Raw genomic sequence first — 26,035 nt, 5'->3', positions numbered from 1 at the left:
ATTGGTTGTTTTTATCATTTTTAAGACAGACTCTTATTTTGCATGTAGTCATAGTGAAAATGAGGACATTTCCTGATTACTGAAGAGTAATAAGCCCAGAGGAGGAGTCATTAATCACTAGATTGGAAAAGCCTAGTACACACTGATGCCCAGGAAATGCCCTAGACTGGAAGTGTTTTTGTTGTTCTAATCTGAAAATGACAACGTAACACAGCCAAGGGCATACAGCATTTTATTATGGGTGATGCAGCTTTAATTGGTATGTAAAAGGCATGCCTGTGGAATTAGTCCTTGGAATATTGGCCAATCAGATCACTTTCAACATTTCTCAATGTTTAGTTTCACCTTATAATTAAGTAACAATGATTGTTTCCTGACAGATAATGACTGGCTAGAGAAGTTAGGAGCCTCATTGGATTTATAATTTATCAAATTCTAAGCTCTTCATCTCTAGTGTTGCAAAAAGAGAAAGCATCCTCAAATTCCAAAATGATTGAAGACAATCTCCAAACATTTTTCATATGTGTGAGTGTTAACTTGTTCTTCAAAAACTGACTTTATTATTTTACAAGTTAGAAAAAAACATTATTATTATATAAGCAGGAAAAGATGTGACTTTGATAGAGATGTATTGAATTATGTTAACACACACACACATGCACATGCTAAAAAAGTTGAATTGATAGGCCATGTTTCCTTTAAGACTCTTTTTATGACAATTTGACATCCTTTCCTGAGAGCAGGCTTGACTATCCATTAATTCCAGCAATAGCATCCTTATATTCATTCCACAAATACTGATGAAGCTACTACTATATGTTAGGTACTGTTCTAATACAGGAGGAGCCGGGGTCGGGGGGCACTAATACCCCTGTCTTTACTGAGCTGATATTCTAATCTTTATAATTCCTGTCTTCAAGATTACTTATTACAGGCCTAGAAGACAATACACTGAATGTCTTCAGAGTGGTTCAGCTAAAGGTAGAAGAGGGTCCTCACTGGACCATCCTGGCCACACTACTTCTGTCTTCTCATCAATGTGGTCATTGCATAGTAGCCCCAGCTTCTGCTAATTCAAGAATCATTTGCTGATCCACCGTATTTCTGAGATTACAATCTTACCTTTACTGAGAGAAGGTGTAATCTCTTCTAATAGTGGCTGCTAATCCCTTGAAGAAAACATTCATTCTACAGCTTGATGCAGCAACTGTCAGGCTCTGAAAGTCTAGAAACGTGCAACTCAAGGTACCATAACTCTTCCAAATGCCTTCCGTCCTGCCTAGACCCAGGTCTGAGAGATCTCCGGAGAAATGGAACAGCATCTTGCCAAGGGTACCCCCCTTAGACTTTCATCAAAGTGACTGCTGGGAAACCCTCAAAAATCTTTCCCCTCCATATTCTCCTTGTTTCCTTGGAGCAGAGCAGCCTTAGGTGCTCAAAGAAACTCCATGGCCCTCCACCACAGGAGCAACTCAAGATATGATGTCCTTTGGATCTTCAGGATTGGTGAAAATACAAAGCAGAAGCACGGGGAGGCTTCTGGTATTAGGTCTGTGCTAGCACAGCAGTCTTGGGTTTCATCCTCAGAGGTGCCCCATGTAGAATTTGTAGGCACTGGCCCTGGTGCCTTACGTGAGTCACCCCAACCAGTATCCCAACCAATTATTCTCTGTTATAGACTGTTCATAACTAAGATTTGGGGCTACCCAGTTCTCATGCTGCCAAATCCATTTCTTCAAAAGCTTCCTGGAAACTCTTCTTGCCCTGAGTATATTTCATAAACAGGCAGAATGTGTGATGATGTCCCCTTTGTTTTATTAGAAACTTGTTTTCCTCTAAAGAGATGATGAGATTTCAAGACATTCTTCATTACTTTGAGTGCCATGTGATAAGTCTTTAAGGAACATCCAGCTATTTTAAAATCATTTGGCAGGCCTTATGGTGCAAAAACATACACACATCTCTCTACCTGTTTAATGAATAACCCAATCATTAGGAACCCAAGGGGAAACAAGTTGGTAATTACTTAATGGACATCCTGCGTGCCTACTTTCATATGAAGTATAGATAGGGACTCAGAAGCAGGCTTTTACTTCATCCCTGAAATTACTACTAATTTAAAGTTACTTTTCTTAATGTGTCTAGCAATCCCATTTGCCTGTAATTTCCCAAGAATTATAGTCTTTGAATTTACTCCTGGATGGAAGACACGATCGTTTATATAATATATATTTTTATTTAAGGAATCAGGAGTTTTCCAAAGAAAGAAAATATTACAGTGCTTTTCTGAATGGGCATACTCTGTAGTGGGAAGGTGGACTTGGAGGGATTGAGCCAAAACACTAGCAAATGAAAACATAATGATTGAGGGCTTGGCCTCACCCTGGTAATGTAATAGGAATGGTGCATTGTAGCACAAAAATGAGGGCACCAGGAGAATCACTGTTTACGGGAAGGAAAGGCCTTAAAAAAGAGAAACAACTCTACTCTGAGTAACTCATATTCCTCTTCTCCTCTGCTGTCTTCTTGGGGAAGGCAAAGACATTGAAAAATTCAATGTTTCCTTCTCTTTTAGCCGCTACAGATGGTGATACTGTTTTGAGAAGGAGGACATGCCTCAGGGGCTTCAGAAGCTGAAGGCAACCTTACAGTCCCTGGCTGCTCTGGGCAATGAGAGACTTGCTACAGGAGAAATAACCTGGAAGGTAGAAAATTCTACCCCAAATAACAAAGCCATGTGTTCTAAGGGTGAACCCATGCCTTAGAGGTTGTGAGATGTCCTCTGTCAGAAGTGAGACAAAACTCTTTCAACTGCTGGCATTGAGGAAACACCCTCGTCTTTAGGCCCAGGCACCATGAGTCAACATCAAGGACCAGAACCTCGCTGTGTGTGTGTGTTGAGTCTTGAGAGGGAGTAAGCAAGGATCCGGGTTGAGCACCTCTTCCATAATGTCCTTCCCCTCCCAGGTCTCCAGGTCAGATCTGGCAGGATGTAATGACTCTGCCTGTCTGCAATGAGTGGCATCTGGATAGCTCAGGAGAGCTAGCAACCCCACCAGCCTGCCCTGGGAGTGACAGGGAGCTGGACACCTACGAGGCTGTCTTCTTGGGGAGGGCAAAGACAGCTGTTCCAAGCCTGTCAGGTGAGTCAACAGGAGACTTCATTCTCTACTTTCGTCCATCCTAATTTTTAAATAGCGCTGAATGTGTAGAAACTTCAGAAATTAACTGTCTGGCACTCTATATTTATATTCCACCCTCAAAAGAGATGTTAGTGGGCTGGGTGATTCGTTCTTAGCTATTTTCAATGCATGGGTTGCCTTTCTACTTTGGGCATGGGAGTTAAACAAATCAAAAATGTTTTTAGTCAAATCTTCTTTCAAAGGACCTAGTTAAAGGTTAATTGTCTAGCCTACAATGGCACCAGGCCAAGTGGATTCAACATTTTAAATAGCATGAGTCATCCATGAAGACCATCCCTTCTCATTTTCTCCTGGGTCTTCATCTGCAAAGTTTTAAAATTACCCCCAGGAATAGACAACATAGCTGATTTGGGGGAAACAAATTCAAAACGACAAAAATGAGATGGTCCCTTCTAATCTGTGCTTTCCCTGCAGTCTGATCCTAGGGAGTGAGTCCTCCATGCATCAAGAGATCCTAGGGAGTGAGTCCTCCATGCACCAGATCAAGAGAGATGGTGTGTTTACTACTTCTGAAGATTCTAAAACCGTTGCCTAAGAGTGACCTGACCTCTTGAGGTGGGGAGGGGCATTAGGTCATGAATGACATGAACCAACCCAGAACCCACATGTGTCTATGAGCCCTTGCCTCTGTATAAGCCAAAGTGGACTCTGGGGGAAAAGAGACAGAGAGAGAGAGAGACATAAAGAGAGAATCACCCCACACACGTTTGTAAGGAACCAGAAGTCAGATCTTTGAAAACATCTCAGGAACTGCCTTAACTTGGATTTCAAAGAACTGCTGACACCTTTGGCTGGCAACCGTAAGCATGCAGCTGGTTCTATTACAGGGAGTCAGTCTAAACAACCCCAGACAGAAGCCTGTAGCCCTTTACTGAGTAACTAATAAATCCACGTGTAATTCCGTGGTCCCTGCTCTTGAGGGATATGCATGCTTGGAGGGAGCCCCTGGCATCACAAAGCACCCCGCAAAGTGACTGTTCCTTTGAGGAGCACTTGGGGCTCTTATTGGTTCCCTGCCTGTGAGCCACTGCCCCATGCTCTCTTCCCTTTCGTGCCCACAGCGGAGCCTATTACTGCAAACTGGTGATGAGGCAAGATGGCTGGGAGGTGCTCTCGCATGGGGGAGTTCTGTTGTTTTTATAACCAGTGCCAACTCTGAGTAGATGGTGAGTAAGAGCCTCTCCCTCTTCCCTCTGGGCTGCCCTCGCCACACAATTTTGTTGCTGTCCTGTTTCGGATATGGTGCTAAACAAGGGCGGCTGCCTGGCTTTGATGGTCCTGAGGCTTGGGACCCAAAACTGGAGAAGGCAGCAAAATCCGTAAGTGAGGGAGGCAATGGCTGGTGCTTCCCAGTAGCTAGTACTCCTGCCCGAGGGCTCCTGGGCTGCTGTGGCAGAAGTGGAGGCAGTAAGACAGCATTCTTTCCTCTTACATCCTCCATCAGATAAAGTCAAAGTGCTCGCTTGGCACACAAGAGCAAAATGGATGTTGAATGCCTCTTCCAGAGACTTTTGGGCTGATTTTGAGTTAGATGGTGTTTTCTCTGAAAGAATCCTATTTCTGGCAGTTTCTTTTTTTAAAATAGAAATAATATCTGCTTGTTGATGCTTCTGTTTGAACATTCTAAGAACAATTATGGTATCCATTCTTTACTGAATATTGATTTTGCCATTTTCTATTCTGCTCATGAAAGTAGTGTTTGTTTTGGATTTTAGCTGCCCTTGTGTGTGCATTACTAACATATTTGTCAGCTACTAGATTATTATAAGCAGATATGCGGGGAGTTTTCTTTCAAAGAGACCTTCACAGGTTCATACTCAAATAATTTGTTTTGTATATGCTATAGGGGAAAACCAATAATTCACTGATGTCTCTGTGTATGTGTTTTCTTGAGAGGATCTCAGGAACTTTCTTTTTTTTTTGGTAGCTGGAATCTGAAAAGTTTCTGCAATTTTAAGAATAAAGATCAGTTTCTCATTGTGTAATATCATGTCTCTTCAAACTTACAGTTTAATTGAATCCAGCTTTGAGTGGCACTTTAAAAAATGCTCTCCTGCATCAGAAGCCCTTCTCCAAACCAGGTGCTCTTCATGCTCACCTGCTGGCAGTGTTTGACTCTCAGCCAGCTACAACTGGCTATTCTTATTTGTGCCAAATACTTCTATATATGGAGTCTGTGCTTGAGAAGATGAGTCATGCTCATTATTCAGACCTCTTCCCTGGAAGTAATGTGCCAAAATCACAGAGGCAGAAAAGCCAGAAGCAGTATGAGGCTTGGTATTGATGAATGACAAAATCAAAATTTCACCTCATGATATTGCTTTGTTCATGGATACAATGCTCTTTCCAGCTATGAGCTCACCAATCGTGCTCTATTTCTGGGCCAGTTGGCACTGTTGCCAATTCTACAGATGGAGAATGAGAGTGCAGATGGGCAAGCCAAACATCCTCAAGGCCAAGAGATCTAGCTAGGAGCCACCAGCCTTGACTTCTCTCTAGCCCCTCGCTGTCGAGACACTGCAACTTAAGAGAGAGATGGAGGTTAAGTTCAGTATTGCCTGAAAGCAATCTGTATTTGAATGATCACTCAGAAGCCACAAGCAGCCACATTGGGTCAAATAGCGATGCATAAATGGAGATGGGGGAAAGATAGCAAGGAAGAAGGTTAAAAATGAGGAAATTTGGGATGTAGGTCCAAGAATGTAGGAAATATGCTGGAATATCCTTCTTGTGTAGGCTGTGATGCTTCTGGTAACTGCGGGCTGCAATATGCTAGATAATGCCTTATGCGGAAAGTACAGACTGTCCTCCCATGGGAAGTAGTAATCAAAGTAAAGCTAATGCATAAATTTAAATCATTAATTCAGTAAATATTTATTATCTCCCATGTGCCAGATCCTCTAATCATCTGTATAGCTTCACTGCCTGTCATGTGGTAGTAACATAAAATGAATGGATGGATTGGTGGACAGGTAGGCACACGTCCGTGAGATTTTATTTTAGGGACTCCCTGTTTTCTCCCTCAGAACAGTCCATACAATCCAACAGAGACTCCTGCCTCACCCCTCCCAGTACCACCCACTCACAGGAAAGAGAATTTCCTTAATGATGGCAAGTAAACACGGGCCTGTGCACCCACAGGGAAGAAGCCTTTATGTACTTTTACCCAGGTTGAATCTGGGACAGTCATGTCTGGAAGCAAGCCACACCCTGACTGACTCAGGGGAATCCTGTTTGCCTGTCCAAGGCTTCACTGCCGTAAACCCAACACAGGTTGATAATCTCTGTGTCAGGCAGTCAAAGCACATTGGCCTCTGTAGTCCCCAGAGCTCCACCACCCTTCGTCTACTCTCTCCTGGGCTGGCTCCTACAGTCCCAGCTTCATCTCAGACATAATGCAGCCAGGATTAGCAAGGCACACCACACACCATTATTTACTGAATGCCCTCAGTGCACTGGCCTCAGACCAAATGCCGACTTAGATTATTGTACCTGACCAGTTGGTTCACATTTTAAACAAATAAATAAGCAGAGAGAAGTGAACTAAGTAGGAGGGAAGATGGAAATATACTCCACGGAGAGGCTGGTGCCAGTGAAGGGAAACCAGGCAGAGCCTGTCATTTGGAGAATTTAAATAGAAAAGGATTTTAATATATTTCAGATCCAGCTCCATGTTTCTGATCAGCCAGAGGAGGAACAAATTTAGTTGGGAGAGGGACAGATGCGCCACACACTTCAAGCCCTTGACATCGATTCATCCCTTGGTAATTGTTTCTGTCCTTGCACCCCTACCAGCCCTCGTACACAGCTCTAACAAAGCATGTGGCTGGGAATTGTTTGTTTACTGTCTGTCTCCTTGAACAGGGCATGAGCTCAGAGAGGGCAGGGGCTTTGTCTTCTTCATCTCTGAATTTCCAAAGCCTGATCAAAAAATGCTTGTTGAATTTTCATACAATACCAGCCCCAGTGACTATACTGTGTCTCAAATGAGAGCTTGGGCCAGGCTGTTTGATGATCTAGGAATTCAAAATAAAGGTAACTTGGTGTACTTGAGCAGTCAGACAGCTTCCTCAAATACAGCTGTTACTGGGATCTTGAGACACTGGGAGGAAGAGCGGGGCTGGGCAGCGTGGGGGAGGTGGGCAACTGCCTGAGGCAAGGCTTGTAATCGGGGATGTTCCTGTAGCTCTCAGAGAACACTGAGTGGACCAGGGTTCGTGTTTGAAAACACTGTGTCACATGTAAGAAAGGTAGGATGAGGTCAGTGTAGAAAGGGACAAGTGAAGATGTTCGAAGTTTAAACTTCTGACAGTGGGAAAGCACTGAAACCATTTAACCCGAGCTGTAAGGGTCAAAAGGAAAGCTCAAAAGAGCTGAATCCAGCAGTGCCAGGGAGAGGTGCCACAGTCAAAGAGCCTGTGTAGGACGGTAGAGCAACAACTGTGAGCTAAGGGATAAAATTCTGGTCTTGGAGAGGTGGTGGTGGGAATGAATTTCACGATTCTTGGGTTTGGTTTTGTTCTGTTTTGAGATTAAATGTATCATTTGTATCTACAGTTTTCTCTAAATGAGGATTAAAATAATGATGGCTAAACTCTTTTAAAAAATTAGAGTTTACTATATGCCAGTCACTGTTCTCAGCATTTTACATATAGTATCTCAGTCCATCCTTACAACACCCCTTTGAGGTACTATTATTAGCCCCATTTGACAGATAAATTAACTGAGGCACAGAGATTAAGAAATTTGCCCAAGGTCATACAGTTAGTTAGATGTAAAGCCAGGATTCAAACCAGAATATTAGGCTGCACAGCTCAAAGTCTTAACTACAGATGCCCACTTCAGAGGTTCACAGGAGGATTTATGGTATGATGACACAGGTTCTAAAATGGAATGCATATTATCATTTTAAAAGGAGAATAAAGAAACATTTTCTGCCTCAGCTTATCTATCATCATTATTCATTGTCTACTGCAGTTTAAACTGATCAGTATATAGTAAAATGTAAAATCTTTACTAGAATAACATGCTTTTCCTATTTAAACATTGAATTTTTCTAATTTAAAAACTAATAATATTCATTGTAAAAATTCAAAAATAATAGATATCGAGTGAATATTGCATGTAATCCTAATTGCTCCCCAAATCATTATCCATTGTGGAAATTACCTGGGTGGAAATTCCTCCAACTCTTTTCTTTTATATATGCTGACATACTATCATCATTTATGTTGATAATAATCTTTTTTCCCAAAAGTGTTTTGTTACATTTTTATTTAACTTGTTTTAGACATCTTTTCCTGTCAGGACATACAGTTTTACTTTTCTTATTTCATTTAAAAGTTGTATGGGATTCACTCTCACCTTCACCATGACCCAGTCTGGATTCATGTTCTTTTCCAATCAGCAGAGCAGTAGGTCTGATGTGACCTAGATTCTTACCCCGGTGCCACTTTTGTTCCTTTTGTGTCTTAAACAGGACCCAAGGGGAAGAAAGCTCAAGTGGGGTGCAGTTTTCTCTTTCTGTGAAAGTAATAGAAGATAGCATTTCTATGGTGCTCACAGTGAGCCAGCACAGTGCTGGCCCTGTTTCATAGATGAGGAAACTGAGGCCTGGAGAGGTTAGGGAACTTTCTTGCTCAGTATCATACACTTAGACTTTAGGAAGTCAGAACTTCCACACTCTCTGACTGCAAGCCTATTTATATAGCAGCACGCCATCTCTATATCTCTTTTACAGGTCTTTTACCCAAACTGATTACCAGGACGTGGTTTATGCCATAACATCATGTCGAGGTCGACATTAGAGTAAAAGATTGTCAATAAAGGTTAACTCTGCGCCTTCTCCCTATGGCACACTTCACAAACAACAGCACAAGAATGGGGAGTTGTCTGAGGACACATTGTTCATTCTCCATTCCATCCCCACAGGTCACTAGTTAGTCTGGAGTTTGACCCACTGCCTCTTAACAGTCTCTGAGGGCACCTCCTAGGCTGGAACCTCATTGAATATCTCTCCTGCTGAAAGAGGGCATGAAGGGAGAGGCCCAGTTACCAAAGGTCCTTGAGTGAAGTGGAGATCTCCATGTTCCAACCGGGCCCCATGACGGCTGCAGGAAGGCTGTGTCTATCCCACCAGCCCAACCTGTGTGGAAATTTCACACCAATTTAAGTAGCTGACTGTAGATAAACAATCTTGCTGGAGCATCCTTAAAAAGACTTTGTGTCTTTGTTTTTGCTTATTTTGTTTTGTTTTTTGGCCAAGTGAGCTGGACTGGTTTAACATACAGCCTCTTAAAATGGAATAAAGTAACTCTTTCCTTAACTTTGTGCTAGGAAAGCCTGTACAAAGACATAGAGAATAAATCCTACAGCCCTAGACCCCTGAAACCATTAGTATTTGAACTATTTGGTTGTACCTAATTTTGTTGCACCCAATTATTTCTCCTCAAGGTACGCATTGGCATGGAACTTCATGGTTAGAATGGAACTGAAAATCCAAGCACTTCAGTTTCTTGTCTTACATGTTTTACAACAGTCCCCAATGGTGGTCAGCTGATCTCCATTTGAGCACCATCAGAGAAAGGGAACTCATTAAGTACAGAAGCAGACAATTTCACTTTCAGTTCATTTCAATTTAAGCAATGTTCTGCTTTATATTAACTCTATCATCTGCTGTCTCATAACTCCAGATCTTTCATCCTCTTTGGGCCAAACAGAAAACATTGAATGGTTTTTCCATTTTACCACCATCCAACCTTTTGGGGACAGTTATTGCTTCCTTGCCAAATCTTCTCTTTTTCTGGTTAGGCTTTGATTCTTTCACCTGATATTCCCATGTCGTGATCTAGAGTCCTGGGTATTAACAAAACAACCCTCTTCCTTGATTGTGTTCTAAATTGTCAATGTCACTTTCAGAAGAGTAACATCAATGCAGAACACAGTGATTGAGGCAAGACCAGATGAGGACCATTGCTCACCTTGTTCTCGATGGTCTACTTTTATTAGGTGGATTCAACTTAGGACTTCAACCAGTTCTTCAAAAGGTGGGGAAACCAAGGAACTTTTTTCTGGGAAGTTTGTAAAGAAAACCAACTCATCAATTTATTTTTCTATAAGCAATAATATAGGAAAAAGATAACTCTGGATGTAGCTTTTTTTAATTTGGTGTACTGTAACATCTTTTTGATATGCATTTTTTTGTCTTAATATTTATCCATGGTCTTTCTATAATACAGGAATTTTGTGGAAATAACAATGCTTAACTTTTCATAAGTGTTTGAATAAATGATTCCTGAGGTACCAAATATTGGGACTTCTTAAAAGTCTCTTAAAAATTAAAGAGATGAAATATTGTAAAGATTTCTTTATACCAATGACTCTTGGAAATGAATGGCCAGCACCTTAAAGACTATTTTTTTTAGCAGTTCCTCCCACCACCCTTTTTACTGCTGCCTTGATGGAGTCAAGTTTCCGTGAATTCTTTCAGATTGCCTTAAAAGGTTTACTACTTCCCCTCCTCCACCACAGGATTTAGGTGCCCACTCCAGATCCAGATTAGTTTTTGTAACACTAGAAGAAGTAATAAAGTAATAGAGTAGCTTTCCCTCAAAAAGCTTTCTTTGATTAGAAACTGTGTCCGTGTACATGTAAGATTTGATTACACTCGAGACTTCTGTGGAGAAATTATGGCTAGATATACAAGACAATGTGTGGTAGGGGATATGTGAAGGTAGGAGAATACATTAGATGCCATTGTATTATTTTCTTAAAAGCATATAATTGGGAGGCTCCATACAGTAAAGTGTCACCAAAAGTTTTTCCCCAGAAGGAAACCACTATCGAATTTAATAGTGCCCCTCAGCCATTGGCTACATAAAAAAAGGAAATCAAAATCTTAAAGACAAATTTTAAATAAGGCCAACGAATTATAGCAGGGAATGTGTTGGATAAGAATGGGTATATGTAATTATACAGCAATGACATTGAAAATGTAATCACATACCACCTCAATGTTTGCAGGGGAATGACTCCACCCCTGAAACTATCCCTTTCTGACCGCAAACACCTACATTGACTTTGTTAAATGTGTGATATGGTTTCCTCTTCTTAGAAGGGTGACCTTTTCTGGCCAATTAAAATGTGCTGCTTTGAGGATATTGGAACCCATGCTCAAAGGGATAAAAGGAAACTGAAACTTCTATTAAGAGAAGCTAATGATGCCTGGAGCAGTTTGGGATTTAAAAAGAACAAAGTCAATTTTAAAAAGATCCCTGAATCAAAGAACTGCTTTTCTCATCAAATACCAAGAGAAAGCAAAATGATTTTTAATGAAAAATTGGACAATGGAATCAGCCTGTTGCCTAGACCTTGAGGTTTCAATCAAAGCCAGTGAGAGAAGTTTTGAGTAAAATCCTTTAAACCTCTTGGGAGAAATGTGCTGCATAAATTTAAGATAATATCATAAAACATAAACTAGTTTTTCTCCCAGATCAGATAAAAATGATCCAGAAGGACATTGAAAGGATAACAATAAAAATAGTGTATATATAAACTTAATTTATAATTAATTCCCTATATGACATAAAATAATTCTGGAATTAAAATCTAGCATTTTTAAAAGTTGAGATATAATTGACATATAGCATTGTGTTAGTTTCAGGTATACAACAAAATGATTTGATATATGTATATATTACAAAATGATTACCACAATAAGTCTTGTTAATATCCATCACAACACATATTAACAATTTTTTGTGATGAGAACTTTTAAGATTTACTCTCATCAATTTTACATATACACTACATTATTGCTAACTACCATCCCCACACTGTACATTACATCCCCTGCATATATTTATCTTGTATGTGGAATCTTACACCTTTTCACCACCTTCACCTATTTCATACACCCTCCTCCTGCCTCTGACAACTGCCAGTCTGTTCCTGTATCTGTCAGCTTTGTTTTATCTTTTTAGATTTCAATATAAGTGAGATCATAGCATTTGTTTTCCTCCATCCAACTTACTTCACTTACCATAATGCCCTCAAGGTCCATCAGTGTTGTCACAAATGGCTGGATTTCCTTCTTTTGTATGGCTGAATAATATTCCACAGTTTATATATATGCTGCAACTTTTTTTTTAATTGAAATATTGGTTTCAGTTATACAACACAGTGGTTCAACAATTATTAAATCCTCACCCCCACTAATGTATTTACTATCTGTCCACATAGGAAGATGTTACAGAATCAATGGCTTTATTCTCCATGCTGTACTACCATCCCTGTGACCAACTTATATTATGCTTGAGAATTTTCGTGCCCTTTTATTCCCCTCACACTTCCCACCTACCCACCCAACAAATTCCCTATGGTAACTACCAGTCACTTCTCAGTGGCTATGAGTCTATGGTTTTGTTCATTTTGTTTCTTTTTAGATTCCCTAAATAAGTGAAATATGGTATTTGTCTTTCTCCTAGCTTATTTCATTTAGCATAATACCTGGTAGATCCATCCATTTTTTTGCAAATGGCAGGCTTTTTTTTAATGGCTGAATAATATTCCATTGTGTACAGGTACCACATCTTTATACATTCATCTGTTGATGGGCATTTAGGTTTTTTCCATATCTTGGCCATTGTAAATAATGCAGCAATAAACATAGAGCTGCATATATCTTTTTTATTATTATTAAACTATCATTGATATACAATCTTATGAAGGTTTCACATGAACAGCATTGTGGTTTCAGCATTCACCCATATTATCAAGTCCTCACTCCCCTACCATTGCAGTTACTGTCCATCAGTGTAGTAAGATGCTAAGGTGCTATAGAGTCTTTACTTGTCTTCTCTGTGCTGTACTGCCTTCCCTGTGACCTACCTATATTGTGAGTGCTAATTATAGTGCCCCTTAATCCCCTTCTCCCTCCCCACACACCCTCCCCAACCCCTTCCCTTTGGTAACCACTAGTCCCTCCAAAGAGTCTGTGAATCTGCTGCTATTTTGTTCCTTCAGTTTCACTTTGTTCTTATACTCCACAAATGAGTGAAGTCATTTGGTACTTGTATTTCTCCACCTGGCTTATTTCACTGAGCATAATACCCTCTAGCTCCATCCATGTTGTTGCAAATGGTAGGATTTCTTTTCTTTTTATGGCTGAATAATATTCCATTGTGTCTATGTACCACATCTTCTTTATCCATTCATCTATTGATGGAGGCGTAGGTTGCTTCCATATCTCTGCTATAGTTAACAGTGTAGCAATAAACATAGGGGTTCATATGTCTTTTTGAAACATGGATCTTGTTTTCTTTGGGTAAATTTCTAGGAGTGAAATTCGTGGGTCAAATGGTATTTCTATGTTTAGTTTTTTGAGGAACCTCCATATTGCCTTCCACAATGGTTGTACCAATTTACATTCCCACCAACAGTGTAGGAGGGTTCCCATTTCTCCACATCTTCACCAACATATTATTATTTCTTATATTTTGGATAGTTGCATTCTAACTGGTATGAGGTGATACCTCATTGTGGTTTTGATTGCATTTCCCTGATGATTAGTGATTATAGCATCTTTTCAAGTGCCTGTTGGCAATCTGTATTTCTTCTTTGGAGAAGTGTCTGTTCAGGCCCTCCAGCCATGTTTTAATCAGGTTATTTATTTTTGGGGTGTTGAGGTGTATGGTTCTTTAATATTTTAGATGTTAATCCATTATCATATAAATCATTTACGAATATCTTCTCCCATACTGTAGGTTGCCTTTTTGTTCTGTTGATGGTGTCCTTTGCTGTACAGAAGCTTTTTAGTTTGATGTAGTTCCAACTTGTACCTTTTTTTTTTTCTCTTGCCTAAGGAAATTTGTCCAGGAAAAAATTGCTTATGCTTCTGTTCAAGAGATTTTTGCCTGTGGTTTCTTCTAAGAGTTTTATTTTTTCATGTCTTACATTGAGGTCTTTGATCCATTTTGAGTTTATCTCTGTATATGGAGTTAGACAGCAATACAATTTCATTCTCTTACATGTAGCTGTCCAGTTTTCCCAAGACCAATTATTGAAGAGACTGTCTTTTCTCCACTGTATGTTCATGGTGCCTTTATCATATATTAATTGACCACATATGTGTGGGTTTATATCTGAGCCCCTATTCTATTCCATTGATCTGTGGGTCTGTTCTTGTACCAGTACCATATACTGTTTTGATTTCTATAGCTTTGTAGTATAGCTTAAAGTCAGAAAGCATAATATCCCCAGCTTTGTTCTTCTTTCTCAGGATTGCTTTGGATATTCAGGATCTTTGTGGTTCCATATGAATTTTAGGATTATTTTCTCTAGTTCATTGAAAAATGCTCTTGTAATTTTGATAGGGATTACACTGACTCTGTAAATTGTTTTGCGCAGGATGGCCATTTTAACAATATTAGTCTTCCCATCCATGAGCGAAGGATAGATTTTCATTTATTTGTGTCTTATGAGTGTCTTACAGTTCTCAAGAGTACAGGTCTTTCACCTCCTTGGTGGGTCTATTCCTAGGTATTTTATTCTTTTTGATGTACTTGTAAATGAAATTGTTTTTCCTTATTTTTCTTTCTGCGAGTTCTTTGTTAGTATGTAAGAATGCAGCAGAGTTCTGTGTATTAATCTAGATCCTGCAACTTTCCTGAATCCAGTTATTCTAATAGTTTTTGGTGGAATCTTCAGGGTTTTCTATGTATAATATCATGTCAACTGCAAATAGTAATAGTTTAACTTCTTCCTTACCAATTTGGATGCCTTTTATCTCTTGTATTGTCTGATTGCTGTGGCAGGACCTCTACTACTATGTTGAATAAAACAGGTAAGAGTAGATATCCTTGTCTTGTTCCTGATCTTAGAGGAAAAGCTTTCAGCTTTTCACCGTTAGGTATGATGTCTGCCCTAGATTTGTTGTATATGCCTTTTATTATGGTGAGGTAGGTGGCCTCTATACCCATTTTGTTGAGAGTTTTTATCATGAATGGATGTTGAACTTTGTCAAATGATTTTTCAGCATATCTGATCGTGTAGTTGTTATCCTTTTTGTTGACGTGGTGTGTGATGTTGCTTGATTTACGAATATTGTACTATCCTCGCATCCTTAGAATAAATCCTACTTGGTCATGATGGATGATCCTCTTGATATATTTTTGAATTTGGTTTGTCAATATTTTGTTGAGTATTTTTTCATTTATGTTCATTAGGGATATTGGTCTCAAATTTTATTTTCTTGTAGTCTTTGTCTGGTTTGGGTATTAGAGTGATGCTGGCCTCACAGAATGAGTTTGGAAGTACTCCCTCCTCTTCTACTTTTTGGAATACTTTAAAAACTATGTGTATTAGCTCTTCTTTAAGTGGTAGAATTCAGCTGTGAATCCATCTGGTCCTGAACTTTTGTTTGTTGGGTGTGTTTTGATTACCAATTCGATTTCATTACTGGTAATTGATCTGTTCAGATTTTCTGTTCCTTCCTCTGTCAATCTTGGAAGGTTGTATTTTTCTAGGAATTTGTCCATTTCTTCTAGGTTGTCCAATTTATTGGCATATAATTTTTCATAGAATACTCTAGTAATTCTTTGTATTTCTGTAGTACCCATTGTGACTATTCCTTTTTCATTTCTGATTTTGTATACTCTCTCTTTTTTTCATGATAAATTTATTCCACACCTTCTTTATCCATTTATCCATTGGTGTACATTTCAGTTGTTTCCATGTCTTGGCTACTGTCAAGCCCTTGGGGGATTCAGATATCTTTTTGAGTTACTGCCTTCAGTTCCTTCAGATAAATGTTGAGAAGTAGAATTGCTGGATCATATGGTAGTTCTATTTTTAATTTTTTGAGGAACCTCCATATTGTTTTCCACAGTGGCTGTAACAGTTTACATTCCCACCAATAGTGTAGGAGGGTCCCCATTTCTCGACATCCTCACCAACTCTTGTTATTGTCTTTCAAATAGTAGTCACTCTGACTGGTGTGAGGTGATATCTCATTGTGGTTCTGATTTGCATTTCCCTGATGGTTAGTGATGTGGAGCACTTTTTTGTGTGCCTATTAGCCATTTGTATGTCTTCTTTGGAAAAATGTCTATTCAGTTCCTCTGCCCACTTTTTAATTTTATTGTTTGTTTGTTTTTTGTTATTGAGTTGTACGAGTTCTTTATATATTTTAGATATTAACCACTTATTAGAGATATGATTTGCAAATATTTTCTCCCATTCCTTAGGTTGCCTTTTAATTTTGTTAATGGTGTCCTTTGCTGTAGAGAAGCTTTTTAGTTTAGTGTAGTCCAGCTTGCTTATTTTTGCTTTTTTGCTTTTGCTTTTAGCATCAAATCTAAAAAATCATTGCCACACTGATGTCAAGGAGCTTATACCCTATGTTTGTGTGCCTATTAGCCGTTTGTATGTCTTCTTTGGAAAAATGTCTCTGCAGTTCCTCTGCCCACTTTTTAATTGTATTGTTTGTTTGTCCTGGACATCTACTAGGAGTTTTATGGGTTCAGGTCTTATGTTCAAGTAATGGATTCTTTAATCCATTTTTTAATTTATTTTTGTATATGGTGTAAGATAGTGGTTCAGTTTCATTCTTTTGCATGTAGATGTCCAGTTTTCCCAACTCATTTATTATAGGGACTATTCTACAATAAATCTATAGTCTTGGACCCTTTTCTTCATAAAATAATTTTTCATAAATTAATTAACTATATGTGTGGGTTTATTTCTGGGTTCTCTATTCTGTTCCATTGATCTGTGTGTCTGTTTTTATGCCAATACCATACTGTTTGGTTTGTAATATAGTTTATAATTATTTTTTTTAAGCTGATAGATTTTTTTTTTTGAGAGGGCATCTCTCATATTTATTGATCAAATGGTTGTTAACAACAATAAAATTCAGTATAGGGGGGTCAATGCTCAATATACAATCATTAATCCATCTCAAGCCTAATTCTCGTCAGTCTCCAGTCTTCTGAAGCATAACGAACAAGTTCTTACGTGGTGAACGAATTCTTACATAGTGAATAAATTCTTACATGGTGAACAGTACAAGGGCATTCATCACAGAAACTTTCGGTTTTGATCACTCATTATAACCCATAAACAATCAGGTCAAATATGAATATTCGTTTGATTTTTGTACTTGATTTATATGTTGATCCCACATTTCTCCCTCTATTATTATTATTATTTTTATTTTTAATAAAATGCTGAAGTGGTAGGTAGATGCAAGATAAAGGTAGAAAACAGTTTAGAGCTATAAGAGGGCAAATGTAGATGATCAGATGATCAGGTGTGTGCCTATGGACTAAGTATTAATCCAGGCTAGACAAGGGCAGCAAGCCATCCACGGGTGCAGAAGATTTCTCTCAAAGCAGGGGGGGTGAGGTTCTGAGCCTCACCTCTGTTGATCCCCAAATTCTCACCTGATGGCCCCCCTGCGACTGTGCCTGTCTTAGGTTGTTCCTCCCTTGAGGAATCTTACCCGTCTCTGGCTAACCAGTCATCTTCCGGGGCCATACAGGGAAATGTAAAGTTGGTAAGTGAGAGAGAAGCCATATTGTTTGCAAAGGTTAGCTTTTTACTTCTTTGCAGATTTATGCCCTGTGGCTTCTATGCCCAGCACTTGTCTCGAGGTATCTTTACCACCTGGAGGAATTATGATACTTGGTAAATTCGATATGAGGCACGAATTCTATTTAAGGTTTGTAATTAGGAAGGAAGAAGAAAAGCTATAGATGTAGCATATGAAGGAAACTTGGGAGGATTGATTATTTCTTTGACATATCTTCTTGTAGAGTACCTTAAGTATGTATAGGTTTTAAACTACTAACTAATTTGCACACACATATTAACATAATAGGAATACGGTGAAATAAACAAAGCAAATCTATAATTACCAGCCATCTCCAGTGAAGCCAAGAAAACCATTTAGGCACCCTAGGCATTTGTGAAAATTTATCTATGATATGATGGATATTGTCCAACTGTACTTGAACCATCAGACAAATTAAAGCAGCCCATTTCTGGGATCTGTTCACATCCCATATGTTCTTTTAACCATAGATAGTCTATAGTCATGAGATTTTGGGGTGCTACAACTTGCTACCCCTCCCAACTCCTGGTTGAGTTCCAACAGTACAGATCCGGTCAAATTCGTTGTCTCACTGTATGCACATGCCAGCCTAGACATCTCCCTCCTCATTCCTATGGCAAGTCCAGGAGACGGTGGGCTGGATGCAGCCACAACCGCAGCATCGTCCGGATCCCTGTGGAGGCTTTTTGATGATCATCCCTCTGGCACAAGTCCTCCAGAGAGTGCTGATGCCGGAAGCTCCTCCTCATATCGTATCTTAGTTCATTTTCTGGGTATCCAAGCTAGGCCTTGATCTTCTGCATAGAAACAAACAGACCCTTTGCCCACACTTTGACATGCCCTCTATACCACTGTGCAGAACTCATTGGAGGTCAGCACACAGTAACTGCTTTTTTTTTTTTTTTTATTAAGAGAAAGGAATATTATCAGAAAAGAGTACCTCCATAGCTGATCATCTGATACCCTTTAAGTGATCAACATTAAGGATATTTAAAGCATGCGTTGATCTTTGATTTACCAATAGTTTTATCCTATCAAGGAGTAATCCCCCTTTTCTTTCATTCTTTCTTTCTTTTTTTTTTTTTTTAATTTTTAATCTACACTTACATGAAGAATACTATGTTTACTATGCTCTCCCCTATATCAGGTCCCCCCTAACAACCACATTACGGTTACTGTCCATCAGCTTAGCAAAATGTTGTAGAGTCACTACTTGTCCTCTCTGTGTTGTGCAGCCCACCCTCCCCTTTCTCCCTCCCCCCCATGCATGCTAATCTTAATACCCCCCTTCTTCCCCCCCTTATCCCTCCCTGCCCACCCATCCTCCCCAGTTCCTTTCCCTTTGTGGTACCTGTTAGTCCATTTTTGGGTTCTGTAATTCCACTGCTCTTTTGTTCCTTCAGTTTTTCCTTTGTTCTTATACTCCTCAGATGAGTGAAATCATTTGGCATTTCTCTTTCTCCGCTTGGCTTATTTCACTGAGCATAATACTCTCCAGCTCCATCCATGTTGCTGCAAATGGTTGGATTTTTCCACTTCTTATGGCTGAGTAGTATTCCATTGTGTATATGTACCACATCTTCTTTATCCATTCATCTACCGATGGACATTTAGGTCACTTCCAATTCTTGGCTATTGTAAATAGTGCTGCGATAAACATAGGGGTGCATCTGTCTTTCTCAAACTTGATTGCTGCGTTCTTAGGGTAAATTCCTAGGAGTGGAATTCCTGGGTCAAATGGTAGGTCTGTTTTGAGCATTTTGATGAACCTCCAAACTGCTTTCCACAGTGGTTGAACTAATTTACATTCCCACCAGCAGTGTAGGAGGGTTCCCCTTTCTCCACAGCCTCGCCAACATTTGTTGTTGTTTGTCTTTTGGATGGCAGCTATCCTTACTGGTGTGAGGTGATACCTCATTGTAGTTTTAATTTACATTTTTCTGATAATTAGCGATGTGGAGCATCTTTTCATGTGTCTGTTGGCCATCTGAATTTCTTCTTTGGAGAACTGTCTGTTCAGCTCCTCTGCCCATTTTTTAATTGGGTTATTTGTTTTTTGTTTGTTGAGGCGTGTGAGCTCTTTATATATTCTGGACGTCAAGCCTTTATCAGATCTGTCATTTTCAAATATATTCTCCCATACTGTAGGGTTCCTTTTTGTTCTATTGATGGTGTCTTTCACTGTACAGAAGCTTTTCAGCTTAATGGAGTCCCACTTGCTCATTTTTGCTGTTGTTTTCCTTGCCCGGGGAGATATGTTCAAGAAGAGGTCACTCATGTTTATGTCTAAGAGGTTTTGCCTATGTTTTTTCCCAAGAGTTTAATGGTTTCATGACTTACATTCAGGTCTTTGATCCATTTTGAGTTTACCTTTATATATGGGGTTAGACAATAGTCCAATTTCATTCTCCTACACGTAGCTGTCCAGTTTTGCCAACACCATCTGTTGAAGAGACTGTCATTTCCCCATTGTATGTCCATAGCTCCTTTATCAAATATTAATTGACCATATTTGTTTGGGTTAATTTCTGGAGTTTCTAATCTGTTCCACTGGTCTGTGGCTCTGTTCTTGTGCCAGTACCAAATTGTCTTGATTACTATGGCTTTGTAGTAGAGCTTGAAGTTGGGGAGTGAGATCCCCCCTACTTTATTCTTCTTTTTCAGGATTGCTTTGGCTATTCGGGGTCTTTGGTGTTTCCATATGAATTTTTGAATTATTTGTTCCAATTCATTGAAGAATGTTGCTGGTAATTTGAGAGGGATTGCATCAAATCTGTATATTGCTTTGGGTAGGATGGCCATTTTGACGATATTAATTCTTCCTAGCCATGAGCATGGGATGAGTTTCCATTTATTAGTGTCCTCTTTAATTTCTCTTAAGAGTGACTTGTAGTTTTCAGAGTATAAGTCTTTCACTTTTTTGGTTAGGTTTATTCCTAGGTATTTTATTCTTTTTGATGCAATGGTGAATGGAATTGTTTTCCTGATTTCTTTTTCTATTGATTCATTGTTAGTGTATAGGAAAGCTACAGATTTCTGTGAGTTAATTTTGTATCCTGCAACTTTGCTGTATTCCGATATCAGTTCTAGTAGTTTTGGAGTGGAGTCTTTAGGGTTTTTTATGTACAGTATCATATCATCTGCAAATAGTGACAGTTTAACTTCTTCTTTACCAATCTGGATTCCTTGTATTTCTTTGTTTTGTCTGATTGCCGTGGCTAGGACCTCCAGTACTATGTTAAATAACAGTGGGGAGAGTGGGCATCCCTGTCTTGTTCCCGATCTCAGAAGAAATGCTTTCAGCTTCTCGCTGTTCAGTATAATGCTGGCTGTGGGTTTATCATATATGGCCTTTATTATGTTGAGGTACTTGCCCTCTATTCCCATTTTGCTGAGAGTTTTTATCATGAATGGATGTTGAATTTTGTCAAATGCTTTTTCAGCATCTGTGGAGATGATCATGTGGTTTTTGTCTTTCTTTTTGTTGATGTGGTGGATGATGTTGATGTATTTTCAAATGTTGTACCATCCTTGCATCCCTGGGATGAACCCCACTTGGTCATGGTGTATGATCCTTTTGATATACTGTTGAATTCTGTTTGCTAATATTTTATTGAGTATTTTTGCATCTACATTCATCAGGGATATTGGTCTGTAATTTTCTTTTTTGGTGGGGTCTTTGCCTGGTTTTGGTATTAGGGTGATGTTGGCTTCATAGAATGAATTTGGGAGTATTCCCTCTTCTTCTATTTTTTGGAACACTTTAAGGAGAATGGGTTTTATGTCTTCTCTGTGTGTCTGATAAAATTCCGAGGTAAATCCGTCCAGCCCCGGGGTTTTGTTCTTGGGTAGTTTTTTGATTACCGTTTCAATTTCTTTGCTCGTAAGTGGTTTGTTTAACTTTTGTGTTTCTTCCTTGGTCAGTCTTGGGAGGTTGTATTTTTCTAGGAAGTTGTCCATTTCTTCTAGGTTTTCCAGCTTGTTGGCATATAGGTTTTCATAGTAGTCTTTAATAATTCTTTGTATTTCTGTGGTGTCTGTCGTGATTTTTCCATTCTCATTTCTGATTATGTTGATTTGTGTTGATTCTCTTTTTCTCTTAATAAGTTTGGCTAGAGGCTTATCTATTTTGTTTATTTCCTCAAAGAATCAGCTCTTGGTTTCATTGATTTTTGCTATTGTTTCATTCTTCTCAATTTTGTTTATTTCTTCTCTGATCTTTATTATGTCCCTCCTTCTGCTGACTTTAGACCCTATTTGTTCTTCTTTTTCCAGTTTCTATAATTGTGATGTTAGACTATTCATTTGGGATTGTTCGTCCTTCTTCAAGTGTGCCTGGATTGGTATATACTTTCCTCTTAAGACTGCTTTTGCTGCATCCCACAGAAGTTGGGGCTTAGTGTTGTTGTTGTCATTTGTTTCTATATATTCCTTGATTTCTATTTTGATTTGTTCATTGATCCATTGATTATTTAGTAGCATGTTGTTAAGCCTCCATGTGTTTGTGAGCCTTTTTGTTTTCTTTGTAGAATTTATTTCTACTTTCATACCTTTGTGGTCTGAAAAATTGGTTGGTAGAATTTCAATATTTTGGAATTAACTGAGGCTCTTTTTGTGAGCTAGTATGTGGTCTATTCTGGAGAATGTTCCATGTGCACTTGAGAAGAATGTATATCCTGTTGCTTTTGGATGTAGTGTTCTATAGATGTCTATTAGGTCCATCTGTTCTAGTGTGTTGTTCAGTGCCTGTGTGTCCTTACTTATTTTCTGCCTGGTGGATCTATCCTTTAGGGTGAGTGGTGTGTTGAAGTCTCCTAAAATGAATGCATTGCAGTCTATTTCCCTCTTTAGTTCTGTTAGTATTTGCTTCACATATGCTGGTGCTCCTGTATTGGGTGCATATATATTTAGAATGGTTATATCCTCTTGTTGGACTGAGCCCTTTATCATTATGTAGTATCCCTCTTTATCTCTTGTTACTTTCTTTGTTTTGAAGTCTATTTTGTCTGATATTAGTACTGCAACCCCTGCTTTCTTCTCACTGTTGTTTGCCTGAAATATGTTTTTCCATCCCTTGACTTTTAGTCTATGCTTGTCTTTGGGTTTGAGGTGAGTTTCTTGTAAGCAGCATATAGATGGGTCTTGCTTTTTTATCCATTCTATTACTCTGTGTCTTTTGATTGGTGCATTAAGTCCATTTCCATTTTGGGTGACTATTGAGAGATATGTACTTATTGCCATTGCAGGCTTTAGATTCGTGGTTACCAAAGGTTCAAGGTTAGCTTCTTTAGTATCTTACTGCCTAACTTAGCTCGCTTACTGAGCTGTTATATACACTGTCTGGAGATTCTTTTCTTCTCTCCCTTCTTATTCCTCTTCCTCCATTCTTCATATGTTGTGTGTTTTGTTCTGTGCTCTTTTTAGGGGTGCTCCCATCTAGAGCAGTCCCTGTAGGATGCCCTGTAGAGGTGGGTTGTGGGAAGCAAATTCCCTCAGCTTTTGCTTGTCTGGGAATTGTTTAATCCCACCATCATATTTAAATGATAGTCGTGCTGGATACAGTATCCTTGGTTCAAGGCCCTTCTGTTTCATTGCATTAAGTATATCATGCCATTCTCTTCTGGCCTATAGGGTTTCTGTCGAGAAGTCTGATGTTAGCCTGATGGGTTTTCCTTTATAGGTGACCTTTTTCTCTCTAGCTGCCTTTAAAACTCTTTCCTTGTCCTTGATCCTTGCCATTTTAATTACTATGTGTCTTGGTGTTGTCCTCCTTGGATCCTTTCTGTTGGGGGTTCTGTGTAATTCCATGATCTGTTCGATTATTTCCTCCCCCAGTTTGGGGAAGTTTTCAGCAATTATTTCTTCAAAGAGACTTTCTATCCCTTTTCCTCTTTCTTCTTCTTCTGGTAACCCTACAATACGAATATTATTCCTTTTGGATTGGTCACATAGTTCTCTTAGTTTTGTTTCATCCCTGGAGATCCTTTTATCTCTCTCTATGTCAGCTTCTATACGTTCCTGTTCTCTGGCTTCTATTCCTTCAATGGCCTCTTGCATCTTATCCATTCTGCTTATAAATCCTTCCAGGGATTGTTTCACTTCTGTGATCTCCTTCCTGACATCTGTGATCTCCCTCCGAACTTCATCCCATTGCTCTTGCATTTTTCTCTGCATCTCATCCCATTGCTCTTGCATTTTTCTCTGCATCTCTGTCAGCATGTTCATGATTTTTATTTTGAATTCTTTTTCAGGAGGACTAGTTAGGTCTGTCTCCTTCTCAGGTGTTGTCTCTGTGATCTTTGTCTGCCTGTAGTTTTGCCTTTTCATGGTGATAGAGATAGTTTGCAGAGCTGGTACAAGTGGTCGCTGGAAGAACTTCCCTTCTTGTTGGTTTGTGGCCTTCCTCTCCTGGGAGAACAGTGACCTCTAGTGGCTTATGCTTGTCAGCTGTTCGCAGGCAGGGCTTCTGCTACCTGCCCGTTTGCAATGGAGTTTATCTCCACTGTTGCCGTGGCCATGGCCTGGCTGGGGCTGCTCCTCCAAACTGGTGGAGCCCTGTTGGAGGGGGAGCGGCCGGGAGGCTATTTTTCTCTCTAAGCGGCCTCTGTGCTCCCTGTTGCCCAGGGGGTTAGAGTGCCCAGAGATCCCCAGATTCCCTGCCTCTGGTCTAAGTGTCCTGTCCTGTCCCTTTAAGACTTCCAAAAAGCACTCTCCAAACCAAAACAACAACAGCAACAATGAGAGAGGGAACAGAAAAAAAAAAAAAGGAAAAAACACACAATTTTTTTTTTTTTCCTCAGGCGCCGGTCCCAGGCACCCGCTCACTGGTCCTGCTGCTCTGCCTCCCTAGCACCGGGGTCCCTGTCCCTTCAAGGCTTCCAAAAAGCACCCGTCCACCGGTCCCGCAGGGAAAAACGCACGATATTCTTTGTCTTCAGGCGCCGGTCCCAGGCACCCGCTCACCGGTCCTGCTGCTCTGCCTCCCTAGCACTGGGGTCCCTGTCCCTTTAAGGCTTCCAAAAAGCACTCGCCAAAAAGAGAAAAAAAAAAAGGGAAAAACACGCGATTTCCTCCGTCCTCAGGTGCAGGTCTCAGGCACCCGCTCACCGGTCCCACCGCCCTGCCTCCCTAGCAACGGGGTCCCTGTCCCTTTAAGGCTTCCAAAAGGCACTCGCCAAAAAGAGAAAAAAAAAAGGGGAAAAACACGCGATTTCCTCCATCCTCAGGCGCCGGTCTCAGGCTCCCGCCCTCCGGTCCTGTAGGGAAAAACGCGCGATAATCTTTGTCCTCAGGCACCAGTCCCAAGCACCCGCTCACTGGTCCCGCCGCCCTGCCTCCCTAGTAACGGGGTCCCTGTCCCTTTAAGGCTTCCAAAAACACTCGCCAAAAAAAAAAAAACCCCTCCGGTTTCTTTCCACCCGCCGGGAGCCGGGGGGAGGGTCGCTCGGGTCCCGCCGGGCCGGGGCTTGAATCTTACCCCCTTTCGCAAGGCGCTGGGTTCTTGCAGGTGTGGATGTGGTCTGGATGTTGTCCTGTGTCCTCTGGTCTCTATTTTAGGAAGAGTTTTCTTTGTTATATTTTCATAGCTCTATGTGTTTTTGGGAGGAGATTTTCACTGCTCTACTCACGCCGCCATCCTGGCTCCGCCCCTATAGTTTATAATTTAACTATGTAACATAGTTTGAAATCAGGAAGTGTGATGCCTCCAACTTTGTTCTTTTCAAGATTGCTTTGGCTTTTGGGGTCATTTGTGGTTCCCTACAAATTTTAGGATTGTTTGTTCTATTTTACTGCGGATCACATTGAATCTGTAGATGGGTTTGTATGATATGGACATTTTAACAATATTGATTCTTCCAATCAATGAGCATAGACTATCTTATCATTTATTTGTGCCTTCAATTTCTTTCATCAGTGTCTTATAGTTCTTAGTGTATAGGCTTTCTACCTGCTTGGTTAAATTTATTGCTAAATATTTTATTCTTTTTGATGCAATTGTAAATGGGATTGTTTTCTTAATTTCTAAAATCTCGCATTTTGATGACCTATGAAGCACACAGAGTCAGTCATTATGTGAGTGCTCTGATTGTGATTATTATAACCTTGGTAGGTTATTCTCTCCATAATACAGTTTTTAATAACTACTTGTATTAGTCTGCTCAGTCTGTCATGACAGAATACCACAGACTTCATGACTTAAACAACAGAAATTAATTTACTC

At 39.8% G+C, this 26,035-nt stretch overlaps 1 protein-coding gene across 9 annotated transcripts in view; it reads left to right on the top strand.

Annotated features, from left to right (window-relative positions):
- SHROOM3 (shroom family member 3) overlaps positions 1-26,035 on the top strand; it is a 186,916-nt gene that overhangs the window by 48,246 nt on the left and 112,635 nt on the right. For 2 of the 9 annotated variants that reach the window (XM_037003177.2, XM_037003176.2), the window contains exon 1: positions 4,406-4,522. The exons of 3 other annotated variants lie outside the window; for them this stretch is intronic. In XM_037003177.2, coding sequence (XP_036859072.2) covers positions 4,443-4,522 — 80 coding nt within the window. In that variant the 5' untranslated portion in view covers positions 4,406-4,442. Of the gene's footprint in view, positions 1-2,967; positions 3,144-4,264; positions 4,370-4,402; positions 4,523-26,035 lie in introns of those variants that run through there. 4 more of the 9 variants (XM_037003184.2, XM_073237434.1, XM_037003186.2 and 1 more) reach the window with 4 other exon arrangements.

The sequence above is a fragment of the Manis javanica genome, chromosome 5 (genome assembly GCF_040802235.1).
Source record: "Manis javanica isolate MJ-LG chromosome 5, MJ_LKY, whole genome shotgun sequence".
Taxonomy (NCBI): Eukaryota; Metazoa; Chordata; class Mammalia; order Pholidota; family Manidae; genus Manis; species Manis javanica.
The sequence above is the reverse complement of the archived record's forward strand: the minus strand, read 5'-3'. Positions and strand labels throughout refer to the sequence as shown.